The sequence below is a fragment of the Rhinolophus ferrumequinum genome, chromosome 7, assembly GCF_004115265.2.
Source record: "Rhinolophus ferrumequinum isolate MPI-CBG mRhiFer1 chromosome 7, mRhiFer1_v1.p, whole genome shotgun sequence".
Classification (NCBI taxonomy): Eukaryota; Metazoa; Chordata; class Mammalia; order Chiroptera; family Rhinolophidae; genus Rhinolophus; species Rhinolophus ferrumequinum.
The window spans coordinates 88,188,903-88,212,075 of NC_046290.1; the positions used below are offsets into that span (position 1 = coordinate 88,188,903).

Below are 23,173 nucleotides of genomic sequence, written 5' to 3' on the forward strand. Positions count from 1 at the left end.
TTTTTTTTCTTTTTTCTTTTTTTTACTTCATAGCTAAACTAGGTATTATCAGACAGCGTTTTCGTTAGAGACTTTTGTAAGTTTGCTTTGATTCTTTACCTTTGATTCTTTAGCTACTCATTTGGGTGGGTCTGGGTCAGGATATTTTCATTTGTTCACAAAGTCCAGATTATGATTTTCTCAGCATTGGTAACAAGTTCTAGTTAATCACATCCATGAATTGCACCCATCTCAACTACGTTTGAGATGTGATATGCTAATGACTGTTTCTTTTTAAAATCAGATTAAATGGGTCATGAATGAATAAGAAAAGTATACCATTGGAAGGAGGATAAAGAATAGAGCGATTTTTCTTGAATTTATAAATACTGGTTAGGTTCTTCGGTGAGAACTATTAAAATAACAAGTTACAGGAACCTCAATTAGGCCAAGAATCTTCCCACAGAACAGAGAGATTCCTAATTCACAGGGGTGGAGTTCTGCGTTTCTCATCTGATTTGAATGAAACCACAGGTAGGTTTTTTAAACTAGGTTTTCACTTTTGCCAGATATATTAGAAAGGAAGAAAACCACAGTACAAGTCAGGGAAAAGGAAAAATAGTTGAATAATTATTTCCCATTGTATAAGTTGCTTTGAGATTTTCTGTTTTTATAAAAAACACCACATAACATAAAATAACTGGAAGAGAAATTAACCAGTGTCTCAGAAGCCCATTTCAGAAAACTTAAAATGAGAAAAAGCTTTTTGAAACCTCTCCTAATGTATCTCTCGGGACTAAAAGAACTATAACTCTTTTAGGCCTGCCCTTCTGACCCCACTTTCCTTCTAGCGAGTCAATAGAATTCAATAATCAAATGCTTCAAAGGATGCCAAAAGGTCTGGCATAATTCCCAGCCACAGTTATTGGAGTTACTGCTGGGGGGAGGCAAAAAGCATAGGTGCATCTTTGTTGAGTCTAGGTCTGACTCAAAACCAGAGGAAAACCATAAAAGCATGAAACCAAGAAGACAATTGTATGTTTGGCCTTCCTCTAAAAACAATGGTAGGACTATTAGACTTCCACATCATCTCAAAGCAAGTTTCTGGATTTCCTCTATCATAAATTTCCTTTCTGAGACTCTCAGAGCAGCACACAATTCAAGGACAAATCGCCGTGAAAAAACAAGATTTAATTAGGGACCCAGGAGGTGGTGAAGATTTAGTATTATGCAATCAAATTAAATATTCTTCTACAGCTTTTTCATTTCTTAAGAACTTAGCAAAGTTACTCAGAATATAATAAATCCAATGAAGAATAAACCAAGTGATTAAATCAGTAGTGACAAACTCCATGACCTTTTCAGAAGGTACTTGGTTTTCCATTCTTTCCTGAATCCATTCCAAGCAGAACTAACTTCAGGAATAATGTGGAAAATTATTTGATCCAGTGTGTAAAATTGAGGGTTTTGTCAGAAAGAATCAAATTGTGCCTTTATGTGAGAACTTAGTGAGTACTATTTCAGTGAATTCTTAACCTTTAAAAGTTTTAAGTGTTCACTGTAGAATAACTAGGAAAGCCCTGTGATCTGGTTCTGGCTTCATCCATTAGTTTGTTTATTAACTCATTTATTCACTCACTCACTCACTTACTCACCTACTATGTGCTAACAGAGCCATCATTTAGAATCGAAGGACAGATAAAGAGCTTCCCAGACAAGAAAACGCTAAAGGAATTCATCGCCACCAAACCAGGATTACAAGGAATGTTAAATGGACTTCTTTAAGACCAAAAAAAAAAAACAAAAATAAAAATAAAAAATACGAATAATAAAATGGCAATAGCTTAATATCTATCAACAATTACTTTCAATCTACATGGATTAAATGCTCCAATTAAAATATAGGGTGGCTGAGTGTATAAGAAAAGAAGACCTTTACATATGCTGCCTACAAGAGACTCACTTCAGATCGAAAGACAAACATAGACTTAAAAGTAAAGAGATGGAAAAAGATATTCCATGAAAATAGAAACAAACCAACAAGAAAATCTCTAGTAGCAATACTTATACCATACAAAACAGACTTTAAAACAAAGTCTATAATAAAAGACAATGAATGACGTAGTAATCCCACTTCACGGTATTTATTCAAAGAAACTCAAAACGTTACTTCAAGGGGAAATGTGCATCTATACATTCATTGCAGCATTGTTTACAATGGCCAAGATGTGGAGGCAGCCTGGTGTCTGTCAATGGTTGAACGGATAAAGAGGAGGTGGTACGTACCTACAATGGAATATTGCTCAGCCGTGGAAGGGAATGGGTCTTGCCATCTGTGGTGGCATGAATGGACCTGGAAGGTATTGTACTGAGTGAAGTATGTCAGACAGCAAAAGACAGATGCAATGTGATTTCTCTTATATGTGGAATCTAAAGAACAAAATGAACAAACAAAACAGAACAAACTCATAGATACAAGAGAATATTTTGATGGTTACCAAATGGGAGGAGGTTTTTGGGGGGGAGTGGGTGAAAAAGGAAAAGGGATTAAGAAGTACAAATTGGTAGTTACAAAATAGTCATGGGGATGTAAAGTAAAGCATAGGGAATATAGTCAATGATATGGTAGTAACTCTGTATAGTGCCAGGTAGGTACTAGACTAGTCTTAAATTATACAAATGTCTAACCACTGTGCTGTGCACCTGAAATTAATACAAAATAATATTGAATGTCAATTGTAATTGAAAAGTTTAAAAAGGGAGGAAAAAAGTGAAGAGGAATAAGAGGTTCAAATTTCCAGGTACAAAACAAGTGTGAATATGATGTGCAGCATAGGGAATATAGTGAATAACATTGTGATAGAACAGAATGGTCTTAGATGGTTGCACCCCTGAAACCAATATAATATTGTATGTTAGATATATTTTAATAAAAATCTTAGAAAAACAAACACTGAAGCAAAGCCAGCATTAAGAAGTTCCCATTACCCTTGTGCACTATTGGTGGGAATGCAAATTGGTGCAGCCCCTATAGAAAACAGTATGGAGGTTCCTCAAAAAATTAAAAATAGAACTACCATATGACCCAGCAATACCACTTCTGGTTATTTATCCAAAACCTAATTCAAAAAGATATACACTCTGCTATGTTCATGGCAACACTATTTACAATAGCCAAGATATGGAAACAACATACATGCTCTTCAATAGACAATTGGATAAAGATGTGGTAAATATATACATGTATGTATATATAAATGTATACATGTATATATATGCATATATATTGTCACAAATGGTAAGATTTTATTCTTTTTATGGCTGAGTAATACTCCAAAATATTACTCAGCCATAAAAAGAATAAAATCTTACCATTTGTGACAATATGGATAGATCTAGGGTGTATAAGTCTAAATGAAATAAATCAGACTGAGAAAGACAAATACCATATGATCTCACTTACATGTGGAATCTAAAGAACAAAATAAATGAAGAAATTAAACAGAAACAGACTCATAGATACAGAGAACAAACTGATGATTGCCAGACGGAAGTGGGATTGGAGGCCTGGGTGAAAAAGGTGAAGGGATTAAGAAGTACAAATTGTTATTTACAAATAGTCAAGGGATGTACAGTACAGCAGAGGGAATATAGTCAATAATATTGTAATAACTATGAATAGTGCCAGGTGTGTACTGGATTGATCAGCGGATCACTTTGTAAATTATGTGGATGTCTGAACACTATGCTGTACAGCTGAAACTAAAATAAAATAATGTTGGATGTCAACTGTAATTAAAACATAAATAAAAAATAATAAAAAATAAGTTTCCTTTTACCTAATTTCTGGCAATTTGAATATCAAAATAAACAATGATAGTAGTACATTAGAAAACATTGACTAAGAGAGGAAACAATGAGTCCACACTGATGTAATTATTATGCATGAATAAATTTAAAGTTTGGTGAGGAATGAGATATTTACATAGTCTCAAATTACCTTCCTACAAAATATTTGTTAATTACAAAGGGGAAAAAATACCTTACAATGGAGAATCTTGGCAGACACCACCTTTAGTGATCAAAGTTAATGGTATTACTAATCATAAAACTTGAAATTGTGTACCATTTTGTATTAATCAGTGAGAAGAACACAATATCATTTTTCTAATATACTTGCCAAAATGTACAACCATCAATAAGAAAAACCAGACCAATCCAAATTGAGGGACATTATCCAAAATAATTGGCCTGTGATCTTCAAGTTTTAAGATGATAAAAGCCAAGGAAAGAATGAAAAATTGTTCCAAGTCGAAGGAGATTAAAGAGAGGTGAACATGATATGTAACTCCAAGCTGGTTCTTTGGCTATAAAGGAAGTTATTTGGAGACTTTGTGAAAATTGAATGAGATCTGAGAGATGAATTGATGTGAAGCTTTGATTTTGATGATTATAAGTATGCAGGGAAATGCCCTTGTTAATAAGAAATTCACTAAAGTATTTGGGGGTAACGGGGCATCATGCCAGCAATACATGCACCTACGTGGTTAACGAAAAAAAAATGCTGTGTACTATACTTCCAACTTTATACAAGTTTGAAATTGTTTCAAAATAAAAAAAAGATCAATCAGTTAATCTAAAAAGAAGGAAAAAGCCAATATGGCTACACACCTTGGCCCTCAATTTTGCTATCTGGACAGTAAGGCGGGTACTTGATATTCGTGGATGTCCGTTCCAGTTACACGGTAGTGTGTTAACTAGTTCCCAGGAATGACATGCAAAAGAAAAGGGGTGTGTATTAGTTTTCTACTGCTGTGTCACCAATGACCACAAACTTGGTAGCTTAAAATGATACCCATTCTTTATCTCACAGTTCTGTAATCCAGAAGTCTGAATGGCCTGACTGAGTTCTCTGCTGAGGGCTGAAATCAAAGGGGCAGCTTTGCAGTCTCATTTGGAGCCTCAGGTGTTCTCTTTCAAGCTCATTCTTGTACTGTTGGCCCAATTCAGTTCCTTGAGGTTGTAGACCTGAATTGTCTTATGGGGGACTGCTCTCAGCTGTTAGGGAATGCTCTCGGGTCCTGGCCCCATGGCTCATGGAATGGAGAGCCTTCCTGACATGGAATCCCTCTCATATTTTAAATGTCTCTTCCTTTCTCTTCTGCTACCTTCTAGAGAAAAACATTGCTTTTACAGTGTTCGTGATGATTAAGTTAGGCCACCCAGATCGTTTTTCTATGTTGTGGTCAATTGATTTGTAATCTTAACTACATCTACAAAATCCCTTTTGTCATATAACATAACACAGTCATGGGTGTAACATTAGGGGGCCAAGATTGTGGGGGCCATCTTAGAATTCTGCCTGCCACAGGATGGAAGAGAGACATGTAATTTAGTCTGCTGTCAAATAATATATGTGGAGAGGGGAGGGTAAAAATCCGCTTCTAGTTTCATGGATTGAGGGTTGGAGAATTCTGGACTATGATTTGAGACGTCTTGAGCAGTGACATTCTTCAATTTGTTGTTACGAGGCTGTAAGAGCAGGCCCAGTGTTTCTGATTTACTATTGTATTCCCAGCACTTTGCTTAATGCCTGGAATATAATAGATACTAAAAAATGATAAATGTCTATTACATTGTTCTGTACACCTGAAACTAATAATAAATAAATAAAGTAAATAGGAAGAAAGATGCCAAAAAAAAAAAGTGTTGAGGGCATGAAGACAAAACAAGGAGTGAGTAATTAGCTATGGCAACAAAAGATGTATTTTCTTACTTAACTAATCAAAATCTTCAGTACTGGTCCGTCAGTGAGTTATTCCTCCAGAATAGCCAGATTAAGAGAAACCTGACAGTTAATTTCTAGTCCCCCCCCCTTTTTTATGGCATTTGTGTGTATATAAAATTTTGGAGATTTTTTTTAACTAAGAAAATATTTTTGCCAAGAAGCTTGGAAATATTCATTTATTAATAGAATCAGCTGATACATTCAGAATGAAAGGATCTTATCATACTATGTGATTTCAATTAACAGATGATAAAAGCTGAAAACATTCCCATGTAGGGGTATAGGAGAAAGTTGTATTAAATATTATTTTGGAAATAGTTTTATTGCTTTTTGTTGTTATAAAATGTTCATATGCTCAAAGTGAAAAAAAATTGAAAAATACAGAAGATATGAAAAAGAAAATAAAGATCATCCATAATCCTACAACTGAAAGATAATCACTATTGTTATTTTGCTAGATATCCTTTCAGATGTTTTCCTCTGCAACTATGGACAACAACACACTAGCACATACACATATAGTTCTACATAGATAATTCTATATAGAGTTTTTATAATCTGCTTTTTTTGTTCAAAAATATACTATAAACATAGTTCCATAATTATAAACTACGCATTGACCATCATTTTTAATGGTTGCAATATATTTTATTATGGTTGTAATAACTTATTTTATTTAGCCAAATTTTCCTGATGGACTTTTAAATCATCTCTAATTTTTCTAGAAGAATACATATCACTGAAATAAACATCCTGATACATAAATCTTTGTACACTGGCTTAATTATTTCTGTAAAATAAGTACCTAGAAGTACTACTGATAAGTCAAAAGGTATGCAAATCTTGATGTTATCATATTGCCCTCAGAAATGTTTAACCTCACAAGTAGAGTATAAAGTATCTGTTTATCCTTATCAACAATGGGTATTATTAATTAAATATGTAATCTTTTCCAATTTGACACATAAAAATAATTTATTCTTTTAACTTGCATTTCTTTTTTGTATAGCTATTCTGTATCTTTATTTTCAAGTTTTAAAAAATATTTTAAGGTGAGGTTGTTAAAAATGGCTCTTAGGCATTATTTTTTCTTATTCTTTTGTCAAAAAGTATATTTTTCATCTCTTGTAAATATTTAAGTCGTTATCTAAATAATTTTGAAATGCATTAGTATGGTTGGCAGCCTCTAAGATGGCCTCCAATGATCCCAGCCATCTGGTACCCACAACTTTCTGACATATCCTCCCCTTGAGTGTGAGCTGGCCCTGTGACTCCCTTCCTTATCCTGCCAATAGTATATGGCAAAGGAGATGGGACATCACTTCCGTGATTAGGTTATAAAACATTGTGACTTCCATCTATCTCGTAAGCAGATGCTCCCTGCTGCTTTTTTGGTTGCATGATTTGATGAAGAAAGCTGCCATGTTGGAAAGACCTGCCTGACAAGGAAGTGAGGGCAGGCTCTGGCCAAGAGCCAGCAACGAACTGATGCTTTCACTTTAACAGCTCATGAGGAAGTGAATTCTACCAACAACCACGTGGGCTTGGGAGCAGATCTCTTCTCAACTGTGTCTTCAGATGAGACCCTTGGACTGGCCGAACCTTGATTCCAGCCATAGCTGTACCCATTCCTTTGTACTGTCCTGTCTCATAATGAGACTCTCTCTATGGCATATTCTCGCTCTATAGTTTACCATGTAAACTGTCCAGTGTACAAAGATGTAACTTTAACATATGATATCTTATAGAATAAAGATCAAATATTGATTTTGAAATTCCTATTAATGACTTATCATATACTGTATGGCAATATGGGAATTTTAGAGTAGCCAAAAGGAAGTTTGGTCTTAGGTTTGCTTACTTTTGACAAAGAAAGTTGATGACAGCACTTATATTTGTGCTTGTTATTTGAAAGAACTTAGTGGATACCCACTCAACATTTTACTTTTCACCTAGCGCGGGGATTCCTAAGGACTCTCCTCTGCTTTGATTTTACAAGAAAGATTGGAAATTCTGTACCACTTTATTTGCATGCACTTGTATTTATATAGATTTGAGCATCTACTTATATATGTCCAGACTTGTCTAGACTGTCTGAAAGATTAAAGAGATAAACATCTTGCTTCTTGATCCTGGAAGACACAATTACCCTGGGCGATGTTTCTGAGGGAGAGCAAGATATTGTATAAAGGCACACCCATTCTGCCTCCAGAGGATTGAAGAGCACCTCTGATTCTTCCGCTACAATAATACTGCTTGTCACTCAGCATTTCTGTGTTCATGTGGGTGAACGTGTTTAAAAACTTAAAGTGTTTTGCTAATGCAAGGAATTTATTTATGAATATCTCATTTGGCCCTCTGGTTTTCAGGCATGATCAGGGATCTAGAAAGTATAATTTTTGGGAAAAAGAGAAAGACTTTCTTCCCATTCCACATTGTCTCTACCTCCTTGACCCCTTGACTTCTGCCTTCACGATGTTAAATGCCACCAAAAAGGATTCCTTTGGAAGGGCGGAGGGTAATATTATTTCTCCCTAGTTATTCAAATGTCTATTATTATGAGAGTTAGAGGACAAAATTTAACAACACCTTATAGTGATTTTATTCATACATTCACTAAGTGTAAGGCACCATGTTTTCATAAAATGATGACTTCAAGCTGTGATCAAATCAAGTTCATGTTATTGACCAAGTATTTTTTCTCAAACAAAGGAAAGAGACAACATGTGTATTTGAAAGGTGACAGTTATTGGTAGACTGAAGTGGGCTGGAGGAGGAACCCAGAATAGAGAGATGGATGGAGAAGGGGAAACATATCTCCTCATTGGCAATTTTACCCTTATCAAGCCACATTTTGAGTGACTACTATGTGTTGCTTTAAACAAAACAGAGCAGTTGCTTCCCCTTCTGCCCAAAGTCAGATTCCTACTACCAACTTTTACCATCTTATTTTGATTAGTTAAGAGAAGTCCAAAAATCTGTTTTAAAGGTTAAGAGAGTTCCCAGTTTTAGTAATTCAAAAGAACTAAAACTTATGATGCTGCCATGGAGGGGTCAAGACATGAGCCACAAGTACAAGGGGAACATGGTTGCCAAAGGAAAGTTCAAGAGAATATACATCTCAGTAGGAAGATGGGGATTGATCCACTAGGAGTAGCTCCAGTCCTCCTTCATAGAGAGCTTAAATAGTACGGCGATAATTCAACATAAGAGAAATACATTCCAGGATTTTCCCGAGGACTGATTCATATCTAAGAAGGGACAACTCAGGGTTTTACCTCTGCCTTCTGTATTTGGTAATTTTCAGAATGACGTGATATGCCATGCAGTACGATGGAGAGAGAGGACATAATTTGGAATTAGTACACTTGGATTCCACCCAGTACTTCTACCTATGTGAGCGACTTATTAAATGTCTTTAAACCTTAGTTTCCTCCCTAGTAACAATCTTGCCAGGTTGTTTTGAAATCCATTGAGATAAAAAGAGTGAAATAGGTTGTTCTACACATTATGCTTGTGATTTTTATTGCTACGTGTGTGTATAAATTCCATAAGATTCCAAGAGAAGCAGCATGACTTCGTTGTCCAAATACAGATATGGTTACAGAGGGTAACTCTGACACTCATATGCAGCATGAAGGATTTGAATCTTCATTACCTTTCTTTAGGATACATCCAAAAATACGCCTGGCACAGAGGATCCTTGGAAAGCTTTTCAGTTGACGTGAAAAGAAAATCAAACTTTGGAGTTCATTAAGTAAGTTTAAGAAAAGAATTTAAGTGAAATAATTTTTTTCTAAAAATATTTTTTCTTTAATTCTACCACACACACAAGACAAATAAGTCTGGCCAGTTGTTTACATAAATGATGACCCTTTTTGATGAAATGAGTTTTAAGAGAAACCAAATCTTAAGTTGCCATGCCTTTTGCACTCAAGAGAAAGTAAATGAGAAAAAGAAAAGTGAAGTGTGAAGTCATACTTACTAATATTTGTTCTAGAAAAGATGTGAGGGAGTGGGATAGGAGGGAAGGTAAATTATACCCACTTGTCCAGTTTCTAGTATATATATGTACTGTGATTTTTAGGCCTATGATTAAATACGTAGTGGACGAATTTGAATAGTCTCCTTCATGACCTACTATATCCACAACAATATTTTGAGTGGTGCTGGGCTGTAGGAAATGCATTATAACATAGTGGTGAAGAGTATGGACTTTTGTTCCAAGAAGACATACAGTATATCGGAATTTCAGTCCCTGTAGTTATTACCCTGTTTCCCCAAAAATAAGACCTAGCCGGACAATCAGCTCTAATGCGTCTTTTGAAGCAAAAACTAATATAAGACCCTGGTCTTATAGTAAAATAACGTCTACTATAAGACCAGGGTCTTATAATATTTTTTGCTTCAAAAGACGCATTAGAGCTGATATAAGACCGGGTCTTCTATTAGAGTAAAATAAGACCAGATCTTATATTAACTTTTGCTCCAAAAGAGGCATTAGAGATGATTGTTCGGCTAGATCTTATTTTCAGGGAAACACGGCAGCTGTGAGATCTTGGGTAAATTGTTTACGTTCTGCAAGTATTGGTTTCTTCACATGGGAAGGGGCAATCCTCTTAACTATTGTCACCGCAAAGTTTTAAGAATTAAAATGAAATGATATAAATAGAGTAAGTCTGGCACATCATAAAGTCTCAATCGATGGCAGTTCTGCTTACATTGCTATCTCCCCTGCACCCTTCAATTATGTATAAAAATGAAGATGTTGTAACACATTTTAACAACAATCTGCCTCAGATGCTGAGGTCACTCATCCTCATGACCCACGCACATATGTACGTCTCATTTTGTAGCAGCGCCTTTTCTCTTCTATGGGTGCACTTCCACTTGCAAAACAAATTAAAGCAATATTTTGTAAATCAAATTATATTTGATAACGAGGGGTGGACATTACACTAAAGAAACATAATTTTTAAACTTTGCTGAAACATATAATCTTTTGAAAATCTGATGATAGCTATGTATCCTCTTTCTGGTCAAATACCCAAATCCTCACATGAACAAAATTTTGTGTGTAATTAAAGGAGCACATGGATCTCCCCTAAAATACTTGAGACTTTTAATGACATGAATACACTTTCAATATTGCAAATAAACCAATCCTTAATTTATCTGTTGCACAAACTCAAATTTTCATATAATGGCTTGTAATGAAGTACCGTATGTAGGTTATTGATGTTTAATGTGGTCTGAAACATAGTCAGATCCCACAATGTCTGCTAAATGAAGTTATTTTTAACCCAGGCTTGTTAACTGTGCCATACCTAGCAGATTTGTATCCAATGAACAGTCACTGGTATACCATTAATATCAGTGTTGGGTTGTAATATTGAATTACATAATCTGATTAATACTTTTCTTTTATGCTTTTTCTGTACCAAAGAATGAGCAAACGCAATGATATTTATTTCCCAGAACAGTTTTTTTTAGCTCTACATTTTCAGTAAGTGTCTTTTAGAAATTTATATAAAGTCATTATTTTCCTAGCATATCAATATCTAATGGGAGTAACTGAACAGTTGAATCTGAAAATCAATCAGTAAAATGACAAGTTTACCATTAAATTCTTGGCTTTGTTCCTGCACTCAACACTATATTAAAGTTAATGTAGTGTTTCAATATTTGTAAATAACAAATAGTTAATAGACTCTGAAGACTTCTCTGCCAGCAAAATTTGATATTTCTGCTAATAAAAACAAATCATGATGACACCTCTGAGTATATATTTAAAGTTCCAAAAGATATGAAAAGTCTTGAGAAAATATAGTTTAGCTATTAGGCAACCTTTAAAATTTCATTTCTGAAGTTGTAAATTAATCAATTGACTTATGTTAAGGAGAGGTTGTCGACCTGGGATAACCTAAAGAAAAGGTTATCTCATTTGTATTTTTTTTTTTTTTTGGTAAGCTGTAGTATTTTGATAATCCATGAAACTTCAATGTGAGATTTATGATGTTTTCTGTTTTTAAAGTCATTAGGTAAGTCAAGAGGCAAATTAAAGCACTTCCTATAGCGGTGGTGGGAAACAACCTCCACTGGCAGGAGTTTTGTTTGGTTGCTGATCTTTTGCATCTGCTGTGTGTGAAATGACAGAAGGAGTTTTGCAGGAAATTCAATACACTCACAGAAAGAAGCCAAAGATGACAGCTTATTTTGGGAACCAGTCTATCACGAGGGTACATTTGTTCTTGGAGCAGTCTCAGAAAGCCTCTCTTTTATCAAACTGTGTCTTGATTAAAGGGACAGCTGATGTCTCTACACAGAGAATGGTTTTCTCTTGACAATATTGTCTTATTATAGTCAATATTTTTTCTCTTATAAGGAAATTTTATTGGTAAATATTTGATTATTGTCTGTTTCCACCAGCACAAATTGAAAGATGGTTCCTGGAAGGGCAGGCACAGCCATCTGATAAATTACAAGTGTAAATCTTATAAAAATGTTTATGGCATTTTTATCTTGTAACTATGCTTCCGAAGAAGGAGGCATGGCAATGTTACTATTTCTTTATATTTTTTTTATTTGTAATCTTTACACTTGTAGCACAGCTCACAAAAATTTATTTAGTAACTAAAATTTAGAAGTCCATTCAGAAGCTATTGTGTTTTCACCAGACCATTTAGCTGAAAGCAAAAAAATAGTGTATCAATTGTAGCTAAAAATTAAGAATGACGTTTGTTAAGGCACTTAAGCACTCTTTTTCATCTTTGATTCTCTTGAATTATTTTCTTTCCTTCACCTATAATTTCTATCCAGTCTTGGGATTTACTGTTCATATAATTCCTTTTGCTAATGCAAGTCAGAATGGCCAAAATAGTTCTTGGTAACTGATAAGTAACAAATGTGATGTGTTGAAAGTGGGCAAGTAGCTCTAGCTTACCAGTTTCTGGAACTTCACACTCTTCCCGAATTGCTTTTACATTCAACTAGCATCTCACAAGCCTTCGCACATAGTTATCATCTTACAAGCACGAGGGATAATTCACTTATTGAGATATGTCTGGTAAGTTGTGAGGATTTTTTTTCCCCTGTGTGGTATCTGATGAGTGTTTCTAATTAACACTGAGAACACTGACAAAACTGTTTGTCTTTTTGAATTGGTCTATTTAAAACTTTTTTCCTTGTGTTTGATGTGCCATACAATAAACCTCTCTAAGACCAAATTTCTTCTCTTTGGCTTAGATTGCAGTTAACAATTCTTTTCTTTCCTAAAAGTAAAACTACAAATACAAAATTTCTCAATACTTTTTTTGCTTTAGATAAACTGAGTTTTGAATAATTTCCATATGTTGCCTATGAAGCAAATAACATCCTGTGCAGAAATGGGTAGATTCTAAGAAGTGTCGTTTCTCCGCCATCCTGAGAGCACATGATGATTAATATTTCTAGAATGGTGCACAAATCTTTCCCTGTGTTGAATAAGTACAGATGGTGCTGATTGTCTTTTCTGCTCGTCATTTATTTTCAACGCACATGCACATCAAGTTCCAAAGTGTTGTCTTCTTGGTGAAGGATAATGATGAATGTGTGACCCACAAGTTAAAGATGTGACTTCTCAGCCATGTTCACACTCTGGTATTTGGAGTTGAGAACTCTTTCCTGCTACTCAGTGGCCTGGTATTAGCACTTTTATAAGGGAATACATGTACTTTTATCACATCTCTGTTCTCTTCTGTCTTTATCCTAATTCTGAAACTTCTGACCTCTCCTTCAATGTTCTGTATACTTCAGGAAGGTTATAGAAACCTCTTAAAATCCTTGTCCATCTGTGCAAGCAACACACACACACACACACACACACACACACACATTTAGTGCTTAGTAGTGTGTTTGGCACAGAGTAAATATTCAATCAAGGGAATAAAGTCAATGAATGGTTGAAAAAATAAAGGAATAATTAATGAAATGAAGTACACTGAAATATGAAGAAAAATTTCAGTGAATTTTCGAGCTAATCAAGAAGTTTTTTTTTCCTTGCTCGTTCTATGAAGGTAAAGATGAAGGCTCATCATTCTTTGGGATAGAGATATTAAAATGCATGCCTTTTCTAAGTTAAATAAACACATCATTAGATATAAAAATCTCAAAATAATTTTTCAGCTATAGCTACAAGCTGATTGGTAATTCATGAATGTAATAAAATTAGTGAGTGCAAGTATTTTAAAGAGAGATGTTACATTCTAAAAATAACTTTTATATAAACTACCAGATAGTCACTGTTTATTAACTTTATAGTTTTGTCTAACACAGTGCTTCTCTAATTATATTTCGAATCAAAATTTTAAGTGTTCTTCCCAAATTTTCTTGTACTTTTTGTTTCCTTTGCTGGTATGTGCCTCATTAAGAAAGAATAAAAATATAAAAATGAAGAAATAATGACCATTAGGGCTATAACAGTAAATTAATCTTATTAAATATTTTCCTAGTCTAGATAATATGAAAAAAATATGTAAAGCACTTATATGCCCAAACCCTATATTAGTAAGTATGATTATGACTATGCCTATTATAAAATAATCAAATAAGAAATACGTGTGATTTATATACAGATTATATGCAAATGTATGCCTCTATTGGATGTAGAAACTCTTAAATACGATGTCTGACAATTGAATTTGGGAACTCATCCTAGAAAAAGTGTTACCTACCTCATTGCTGAATATCAATACGGTCACCTTCAAAGTACTCCCCTTGGGAAGCTATGCACCAACACCAGAAACGAGTCCACCCTTCAAAGCCATTTTGGAACTCTTTTTCTGGAGTGGCCATCAGAACTGTCATTGTATTACCCTCGATGTCCTGAATGTCATCAAAAATGTCTTCCTTTCAAAATTTCCTTTATCTTCAGGTAAAGAAAGAAGTCATTGAGGGCCAGATCAGGTGAGTAGGGAGGGTGTTCCAACACAATTATTTGTTTACTGGCTAAAAACTCCCTCACAGACAGTGCCGTGTGAGCTGGTGCATTGTTGTGATGCAGGAGCCATGAATTGTTGGGGAAAAGTTCAGGTTGTCTAACTTTTTCATGCAGCACTTACAAATAGTAAACTTGGTTAACTGTTTGTCTGTTTATCCAGTTGGTACAAATTCATAATGAATAATCCCTCTGATTATAATGTTTAGCCACATCGTTGCAACAAGTTCATGAACTTAATTGTCAGGCCTCATATATTTCATCCTTCCCCACTATGTAGTAGTCATGGAATTTGAATGGAATTCATCCCACCCATAGTTTTTTTTTTCCTAATGGGTGAGAGCTAGGAATGCCAGCACCCACCCCCGGTTCTAATGGTGGGTTCTGATGGACACTTTCCCATCGCCACAGTGTTTGGTTTGGGTGTAGGAGTATAGTTCAGATTTAAATCAATCATCATTTCCCCAACTTTAGTGATCCTGCTATTTAGGATCACCCAATTAGAACAAAACATAGGACTTTTGTTCTAAGGTTATGGAAGGCAACCTTCTTTCTCTATCTTTAGCAATGAACAAAGTCACCTGCAGTCTCAGTTACTGCTGGCAGCCATTCTATCTCCACGAGGAAAGCAAATCTTCAGAAGAAGCCAACACTGTTGATAGAAGAATGGCAAGATGGAAAGATACTGTGTGCTGATAATATTACTGGTTAACTTTGAAGGACCTTTAACTTCTGGACCTTTTAGTCACTTGAGCCAGCAAATTCCCTTATAAATTAACTACTATCAATTGCTTTTTCTGTTACTTGTAACTAAAAGTACTTTTCATGGTACAATATCCATCAAAACATGTTCATCCATTTGGGTGTGAGCCATGAGAAAATCCTAGTGGAAAAGACGACTTTTCTGAAAAACGGCTTCTTCGGATTCCCTACCATCACCTTGTTTGTTTTTACTTATTTGAGACTAGATTTTTTTTAATTTCAATGGAATAATAAGAAAATTATTAAGAAAGAAAAATACAATATTTGGATAAATTATATTTAATTTTACAGCTAACAATTCTCTAAGAAATTTTAATAGAGACACAATTAGATACATAAAAGGCATAGATTCTACAGAGCCTAGAGTAGCAAAGCATTAGAAAAACATGAAGGATATTTTAAAATATATTAACAGCAGAAACAACCTAAAAGAGAAATTTCTCAGTAAGCATACCAGTTGAACAAATATGTCTTGGACCCATGACTCTTTTGAACTATGCCTGTCTCCAATATTGTGATAGGCACATACATAACAATACATGTTTTTAAATGAATGAGTGATTTACTCTCAAGAAGGCAATAACTTTAAGGGAACAGTAAATCAATCATAGAAGAAACACAAATATGTACTCAACAAGACAGTACTAATATTTTAAGAAAAGCAATGAACATAAGCAAAAGAATGAATGAGGACTGCACTGTAAGTTGAACAATTTCATGGGTTTTGTTAACATCAATGATAACATGAAAAACGCAGGTGCATGAATAAGGCTTTTATTGGTTAGAAGCAATAGAAACCAATTCTGGATAAGCAAAGGAGAATTAATTGGCAGTATTTGGGGGCTCATGAGATCAGCAGAGCTGAAATTTGGGTTAGGAACGGGCAGAAACCAAGGCCATTTTAGAGACTAAGAAGCAGGCCTCATCACAGGAATAATTCAAGTCAGGATGCAGTTCTTTAAGTGGGGGTCGGGGGTGAGGGGGGGGTGGTGACCTGAACGAAATCAGCCATTTTCATGGAGACTGAATATTTCAATGGAGAAGAATGAAGAGACGTAGGGGGAGGAGCACCGAAAGCCATGAGGTCAAGAGAAGTTTGTCTTTTATTGCTGCTGCTGAGTGTGTTTCTGCGATGACAGGACTGAACCATTGGCTAGAACACTCTTTCCCTCAACAGTACCTAGGCTGGTTCCTTTTCATCCTTCATTCATCATCCATCCTTCATGTCTTAGTTCTACGTTACCTACTGCTCCTAGTTCTATATCCTTGTAGTTTTTCTACACCACTCATTCCTGTCTGAAATGATCTTCTGTATTTGATTGCCTCCATCAACTAAAGTGGAATTAAAAGAGCAGCAATTTTGTCTTGCTAACCACTGTATCACCAGCATCTAGAAAAATGTAGCAGGGCCTCAGTAAGTATTTGTGGGGTAAATGAATAAGCAAATGGATAACTAGAATTTCAACTGTGTCATTCATTCTTGCACCACTCATTTGAGATCCAAAGTCCCAAGATGCAATTGCTGAATAGCCAAGTTGGCATGCCCTTTGTCTGGGCAGCATCTGTCCCTCCTTGGGTTACGTGGTGGGGGCTGAGTACATGAATTTACTGTTCCTTCAAAACCAAATACGAGGGGAGAGAAGCAATTCCCACAAGTAATCAGGGACTATGCTCAGAACTGTAAGGAAGGAAAAAGAATGTTGACTCCCTGCTATTAAAAATGCCATAAATGAAAAGTTTACATTTCTGCTCATCAATGAACAGTTTTCAACTTCATTCCTATCTTTCCTGAGAAAAGACTTTAGGACCAAGGGGTAGGCAAGTCTCTGCTCACACAGATAAACAACCTCCTCCATTAAAACAGGCTGGAAGCCTGGAGATAATTAGACCCACTGTGTCAAGCAATCAGCATCACAGGGAAATGTCACAAAAAAACAATGACAAGAGAGCTGGCTAATTCTTGAGAGAAATGGAAGGAAAGCCTTTGTAATCAGTAGAATGATGTTTTGGTCGTTGTGGTCCATGGATTAATCTGTACTTACTTGTGTGATGTTCTTTGGTTTCTGTCTCACCTCCAACCCCTTCTCTTGTCCTTCCCTAGGACAGGCACACCCAGACTCCCAGACATATGTGCAGTTACCTTGTGTCTGTCACAATACAAGCACAGTGAACTTTCCTAGGAAACGCTGTGAAAAGCAGTCACTTGTCTCCACAGCATTGTACCTCCACAAGAAGAACACCTATGAGGTATTTTTGCTTGCTTTTATTTATTAATTCTTTTCAGTGCTTGGGATATGTTACGTTAGAAGAGTCCTTTGGAAATCTAAGGCCCGCTTCATTTTCTCTTTTTCCAAAAGGACATTCATGGCTACTAGAATGATAACCTTGATAGAATGATCATTTCCACGAGAATAGGACAGCATCGATTTCATTCAAGCTTTAACACAATGGGCTTTCAATAAATATTGGGTAAATATGTGAATAAACAACTGAACATGAGTGGACAGGTGAAGGCCAAAGGACTATTTCCCAATTAGAGACTCTAAAGACCTCTACTGCGGCTTTCTCTCTTCTCCTCAGCCACACTACTTCACTGTAAATCTACTGTCTGTTCTGTCTTGCTCTTTCCTCATTGCTATGTTTCCTCTTCTACCTTCCTTTCAGGTCTTACTGATACTTAGGCATCTAAGTTTGACAAGGCATCCTGATTAGCATTAGCATGAGAGCACACCAAGTATGCATACTCCTTAAGATGCCTTCTTGTTATATGCACATATATGATTTCTGATTCTAAGAAAAGATGCATTTTTGACAGACTACGAGGTAAGTTTTCAAACTGTGCATAGTAGTCTACAAGAGCCCCAATGAGTATAGTGTTTTTTTAGCTTAAAATTTTGTTAATGGTAGAAGTGCCAATAATATATATACCTGTACACACACACATACACACACACACACAACATTTCCAGAAGTTTAGTTACAACTATATATTTCTAGAAGTTTTGTTACAATACCCTTTGTTTCCATTAGACTTAGAGGGAAAAATTGTAGTTTTTGTTAAAATTCAGTTCAAGTTTTTAAAGACTACTTCAATGACTTTCATTAGTAAGTACTTTTCCTTAACTTACTCATAAAAAACATTATCATAAACTTCATTATTTAGCCTGCCCAGTCAAGAATTCTGTACACCAATATGTCTTCCATAACCTGCTAATTAGTTTACCACCTTCTTCTGAAATCCTCCCCCCATAGTATTCATTTAAGGAGTAGCAATAATGGAAAAGTCACTGTTTTTCAAGGACTTTTTAGAAGTTGGTTTTTGTACCAGCTATATCTCCCCACCTCTGGTTTTGATTAGTGAGATGTAAGATAAGATTAATAACCATTATAAATAATTAATGCCTACACTGCCTTTCACCAGCCATTATTAAGATGACCTTCCTTTCATAAATTGTTATGAACCAAATACATGGTGAACATTGTACGTTTCTCTAAAATGTACTAAAGAAAAACATCCACTCTGTGGGTTTTTTAATAAGGTGGGCTAAAGAGACAGAACATAATATTAGAGCTGGAAAGAATGGCAGAAACAGCTCAAGTGAATCTTTTATAGATAAGAAAACTAAGGCTGCTAACTAGATGCGACACCAGTACCCCAATCCTCATATTTCCACATCTACCTAGTTAGCGATTTTTCCATGCAGAAAAACAACTGCTCAAAGTCCATAACTTTACTCATAGCGTTGTTTTACCAAGGGGTGGGTGACTTAAAGTTCTTTTGGAGAAGTAAATGCTAATTATACTCTTTAAATCGATCACTTCCAAGTATTCCCATTACTATTGCAGTTATTTCACCTATGTGCTCTATCCTAGAAACAAATTCTCTGATTTAAAAAATTGCTGTCAAACCAACCTAATTTATTTGGGGGTGGGCTGTGTGATTAGTTTTTGGTCAACCCGTGAGATAAGGGATCAAAACCCAGGAGTGATTCCCATCTACAGACTGCAGAGCTCCTACATGTACTTCCTGCCAGAGAAGGAAGTGAAGTGAATACAGCTGACCTGGGTCCACAGATGCATCCAGAGAGCGATGTAGCAAAATGCTTGGAGATAGTGGCTGTTGTCTTTGGACAAACCACAGGGAAGAAGCAGAGGGTACAGATGAGTTGTGACAGTGAGCAGAACACCAGCTAACTAGGCACAATTATCACTTCTGCAATCCTGTGTCAGGAAATAAACCTAAATTAGGACATGGCCAGGTGGGGTCTTCTGTCTGGGACCTGTGGGCCCCAGGAAAAGATCACCACAATTGCGGGTCTGTGGCAAAAACCACTGCTTCGCCTGTGAACTGATCTATTTCCATGGATGCACCCCTCTCAGACAAGCCATGTGACTGTTTCCTTAGCACTGGTTCTGGATGTAACCATGCTATGGTTCGAACAAAAAACTGCTGCTTCTGGCCCACTTTGAATGTGTTTTCCAGAAATAATGAATATGTGGTGATTCTTCATGTATACTCATGCCTGCATCTGATTTGTGAGATGTTTTGAGGGGTTACTATGGCTTTTTAATTGGGTTCTTTTTTTTTTACTTTGGGAAGTAAACTATCTTTTCCATGACCATTGTGGTTACCTAGCAACAGGGGACCGCAGAGCAGCAACAGGGATTCTAAAACTCTAAAGAATGGGAATAGTTGATGTCTGCCCCATGGACAGGGTACCTCAGCGGGCCTGCCTTGAGATGGGAGAATGTTATAGCAAGAAATCTGTGGCCTCCGAGTCTGAAACTCCAGAGAGAAGCAGGTGAGTCCCCAGCTCCTCCTGTCCCAAGAGAATTCATGGGAATTTCTAAATAAAGTAGCCTTTGCTCAGTGCTTCAAAGAAAACCTTTCTGTAAACTCTGGGGAAAATATCAGACAGACTTTTCATCCCTTCCTGGAAAAGGACCCCTTCCTTTGAATGCTGCTGTCATCCCAGATCATAGGGCAGGACCTAAGCATACAGTAGGTGGTCCACAAATATTTGTTGACTGAATAAACTGTCCTTCACTTGCTTTTCTCAAAATCATACATTCACCCCAACTATTTTACTGGTGTGGGAAGGGCAGGGGTGGGGGTGGGGGGCCGAGCCAGCCCTATTTTAGAACCACCTTAATGAAATATCACCTTCACTTGTTTCCTTGTGGAGATGGACACAAAAGAAGCTAGGTCATTCTAAGTCTCCCCCAATGAAAACCCAAGCCAACTCTGGCTACAAATACAGAGCACAGCTCACCTCTACAATTGATCTATGGTTAATCACTGGAAAATTTGCATGTTGGCACAACATTCATTTCCCCTTCAAGTGAGGAAATACCTTCCTTCCATTTAGAATTGTCTTACAAACCTTGAATGAGAGCTGGATCCTGGAGGGCGGTATCCTTTGTGATATGTCCACTTGTAACCACAGTTCTGCTTTATTAAGCTTTAAAATGTGGTTTTCATTACATGAAATGTGTGGGCCTTGTTTTTATTTACTTTTAACCTTGGGTCTGTGGTCCATGGATGATGTGGGAAATTCGCAAATCCCCCCAAAAGATTAGCAGTCTTTAGAAGGGAGGCAATTTTTTGTCTGTTAAAGAAAACAAAATTTAGCAAACACTCATATTCTTTTAATTTCCATGAATACAGCACCTACGGAGATAATATGTCAGTGTGCTGACAATTCAGAAGTGAACATAATGTTACCGAATGGAAGAAAAATGCCCTGTGATTAACAACTTTGAAATGAATAGCCCAGTGTACAACCAGCAGGGAAGCCAAGTGGAAAGTGGGACTGCTCTCACTGAAAATTATCATTGGTGTTTTTGTTCCCCTGGGATATGGAGTCGAATGCTCTGTGCAAGGAGAGAGCAGAGCTTTGAGACAGGAGACAGGGAAGGACCACACTACCTTGGTTAACCTTTCGGTGGGTTCAGTACAGCTCCTTCACTTCTAAGCAGGAATAAACTGCTCCATTGTCTGTTTGCCTGCCCTACTTTTCATTGCCTTCTCCCTCTCTTCTCATGTCCTTGAGACAGACCTTCTCGATAGTTTATATAAACCAAGGGGGAACTTGCACCTACTTTGTCCTAAGAAGGGAAGGTTAGGCCCTGGATGCAATTAACCTAGAGAATAAAAAAAAAAAAAAAAAAAAAAAAAAGCATTTTCTCAGGAAATTCTTCCTTATAAGACTTGGGTGCTCAATAGCTGTATTCCCAATGCAATTTTATGAAAATCGTTTGTTCACATGGACTCATTGATGACTCATTACCTCTCTAATCCAGCCTTAAAAGCATAGGGTAAAAAGTTTGGAGAACAGATAAAGATAGTTCACTTAAAGGAAGGAAAGGTTTATATTCCTGTCAAGTACTGAGGGAAAAAAAAAATGACTGTCAGGCTTATATGTCATATTATTACTTCCTGCCAATAGAAATTCAAAGAATTTTTTCAGCTTTCCTATAAGCCCTGCAGAAAGCACTGCAATAAAAACAAGCTTCTTAAATACATTTGTTAATTCTAATTTGTTTTCTCTCAAGAATAATAGGCTTTCTAAAGCATTTTTTAAATTAATTACAGTACAACATGACTTGTACTGTGTGTGCTGAGTTACTATGGCTACTCTGAGACCATGATTCATGACCTTTAAATATTATATCGTCAGGCAGCCAAAGGTCTCTCACTTTTAAATCAGTAGTTCTGTTTTAGGCACTATTAAAAGAAGGTGTTTTCAAATAGTACTTTCACTTGTGTATTTGTGGCACATGTGAATAGGCACATAAAGGTGTTGTACTCACAATGTTTTGTTTTGTTTGACTTCATTCATGACAGAATGTTCATTTCTTTTATGGTGTGTCATTGGGTGAATAAAAAATAAGGCATATTCCTCAAAGTCCTGTGAGTGTGTCACTGAGAAATGCAAAGACATAGGTAGACAAATAAGTATATACATCATGAAATGTTATTGTAAAAGACAGACAGACACAAACTATAGAGGCAAAAAATCCTTCTGACTGGTAGGATCAAAGAGTCAGCCTCTGAGTCATGGTGTAAAGAATGGGTAAGGTTTTAATGAGCAGAGAAAGGAGCATGAGCATTCTAGTCAGACGAAGCCTCCTAAGCAAAGGACAAACATACTCTGAAACTACTGGGTAGTAGGATGGTGAAGGTATCAGTTTGTGAGATGCACTGCAAGAAGACACAATTAATTAGAAGGTAAAAGAGCCAGCCTATTAGGTCCTTCCCTTTGTTGTTTTGCCCAGCAACTGTGATACCCAAAAGATTGTTTTCCATTTCATGATAAAGAGGTACTGTCAAGCATAAAAGAAACCACCAAAATACTGGGTTTTCTTGAGTTAGGTATGATGCAAGAAAAGCAATGACAACTCTCAGAACACTAAGTAGGAATTTCATTAATTTTGTTCAATAATCACTGATTACTTTGTGAACATTTTAAAACAAATTTTAAATTTTTTGGAAAGTGAGAGACATGCACAGAAATATGGAAATAAAATAATACATTTGTTAGGGAGAAAGCAGGATAGAAAATAATAACAGTAATCCTGGATTTTAAAGTAAGGACTTACTGGTTGGCAATAGTAGAATGAGAACTGGTAAGATGTGAGGTTTATTAAATCACTCGCTTATGCATTCA

At 36.1% G+C, this 23,173-nt stretch overlaps 1 protein-coding gene across 1 annotated transcript in view; it reads left to right on the forward strand.

Annotated features, from left to right (window-relative positions):
* The first annotated feature begins 20,186 nt into the window (after window positions 1-20,186).
* CCDC192 (coiled-coil domain containing 192) overlaps window positions 20,187-23,173 on the forward strand; it is a 182,770-nt gene continuing 179,783 nt past the window's right edge. The window contains exon 1 of the mRNA XM_033110843.1: window positions 20,187-20,305. Coding sequence (XP_032966734.1) covers window positions 20,187-20,305 — 119 coding nt within the window. The remainder of the gene's footprint in view (window positions 20,306-23,173) is intronic.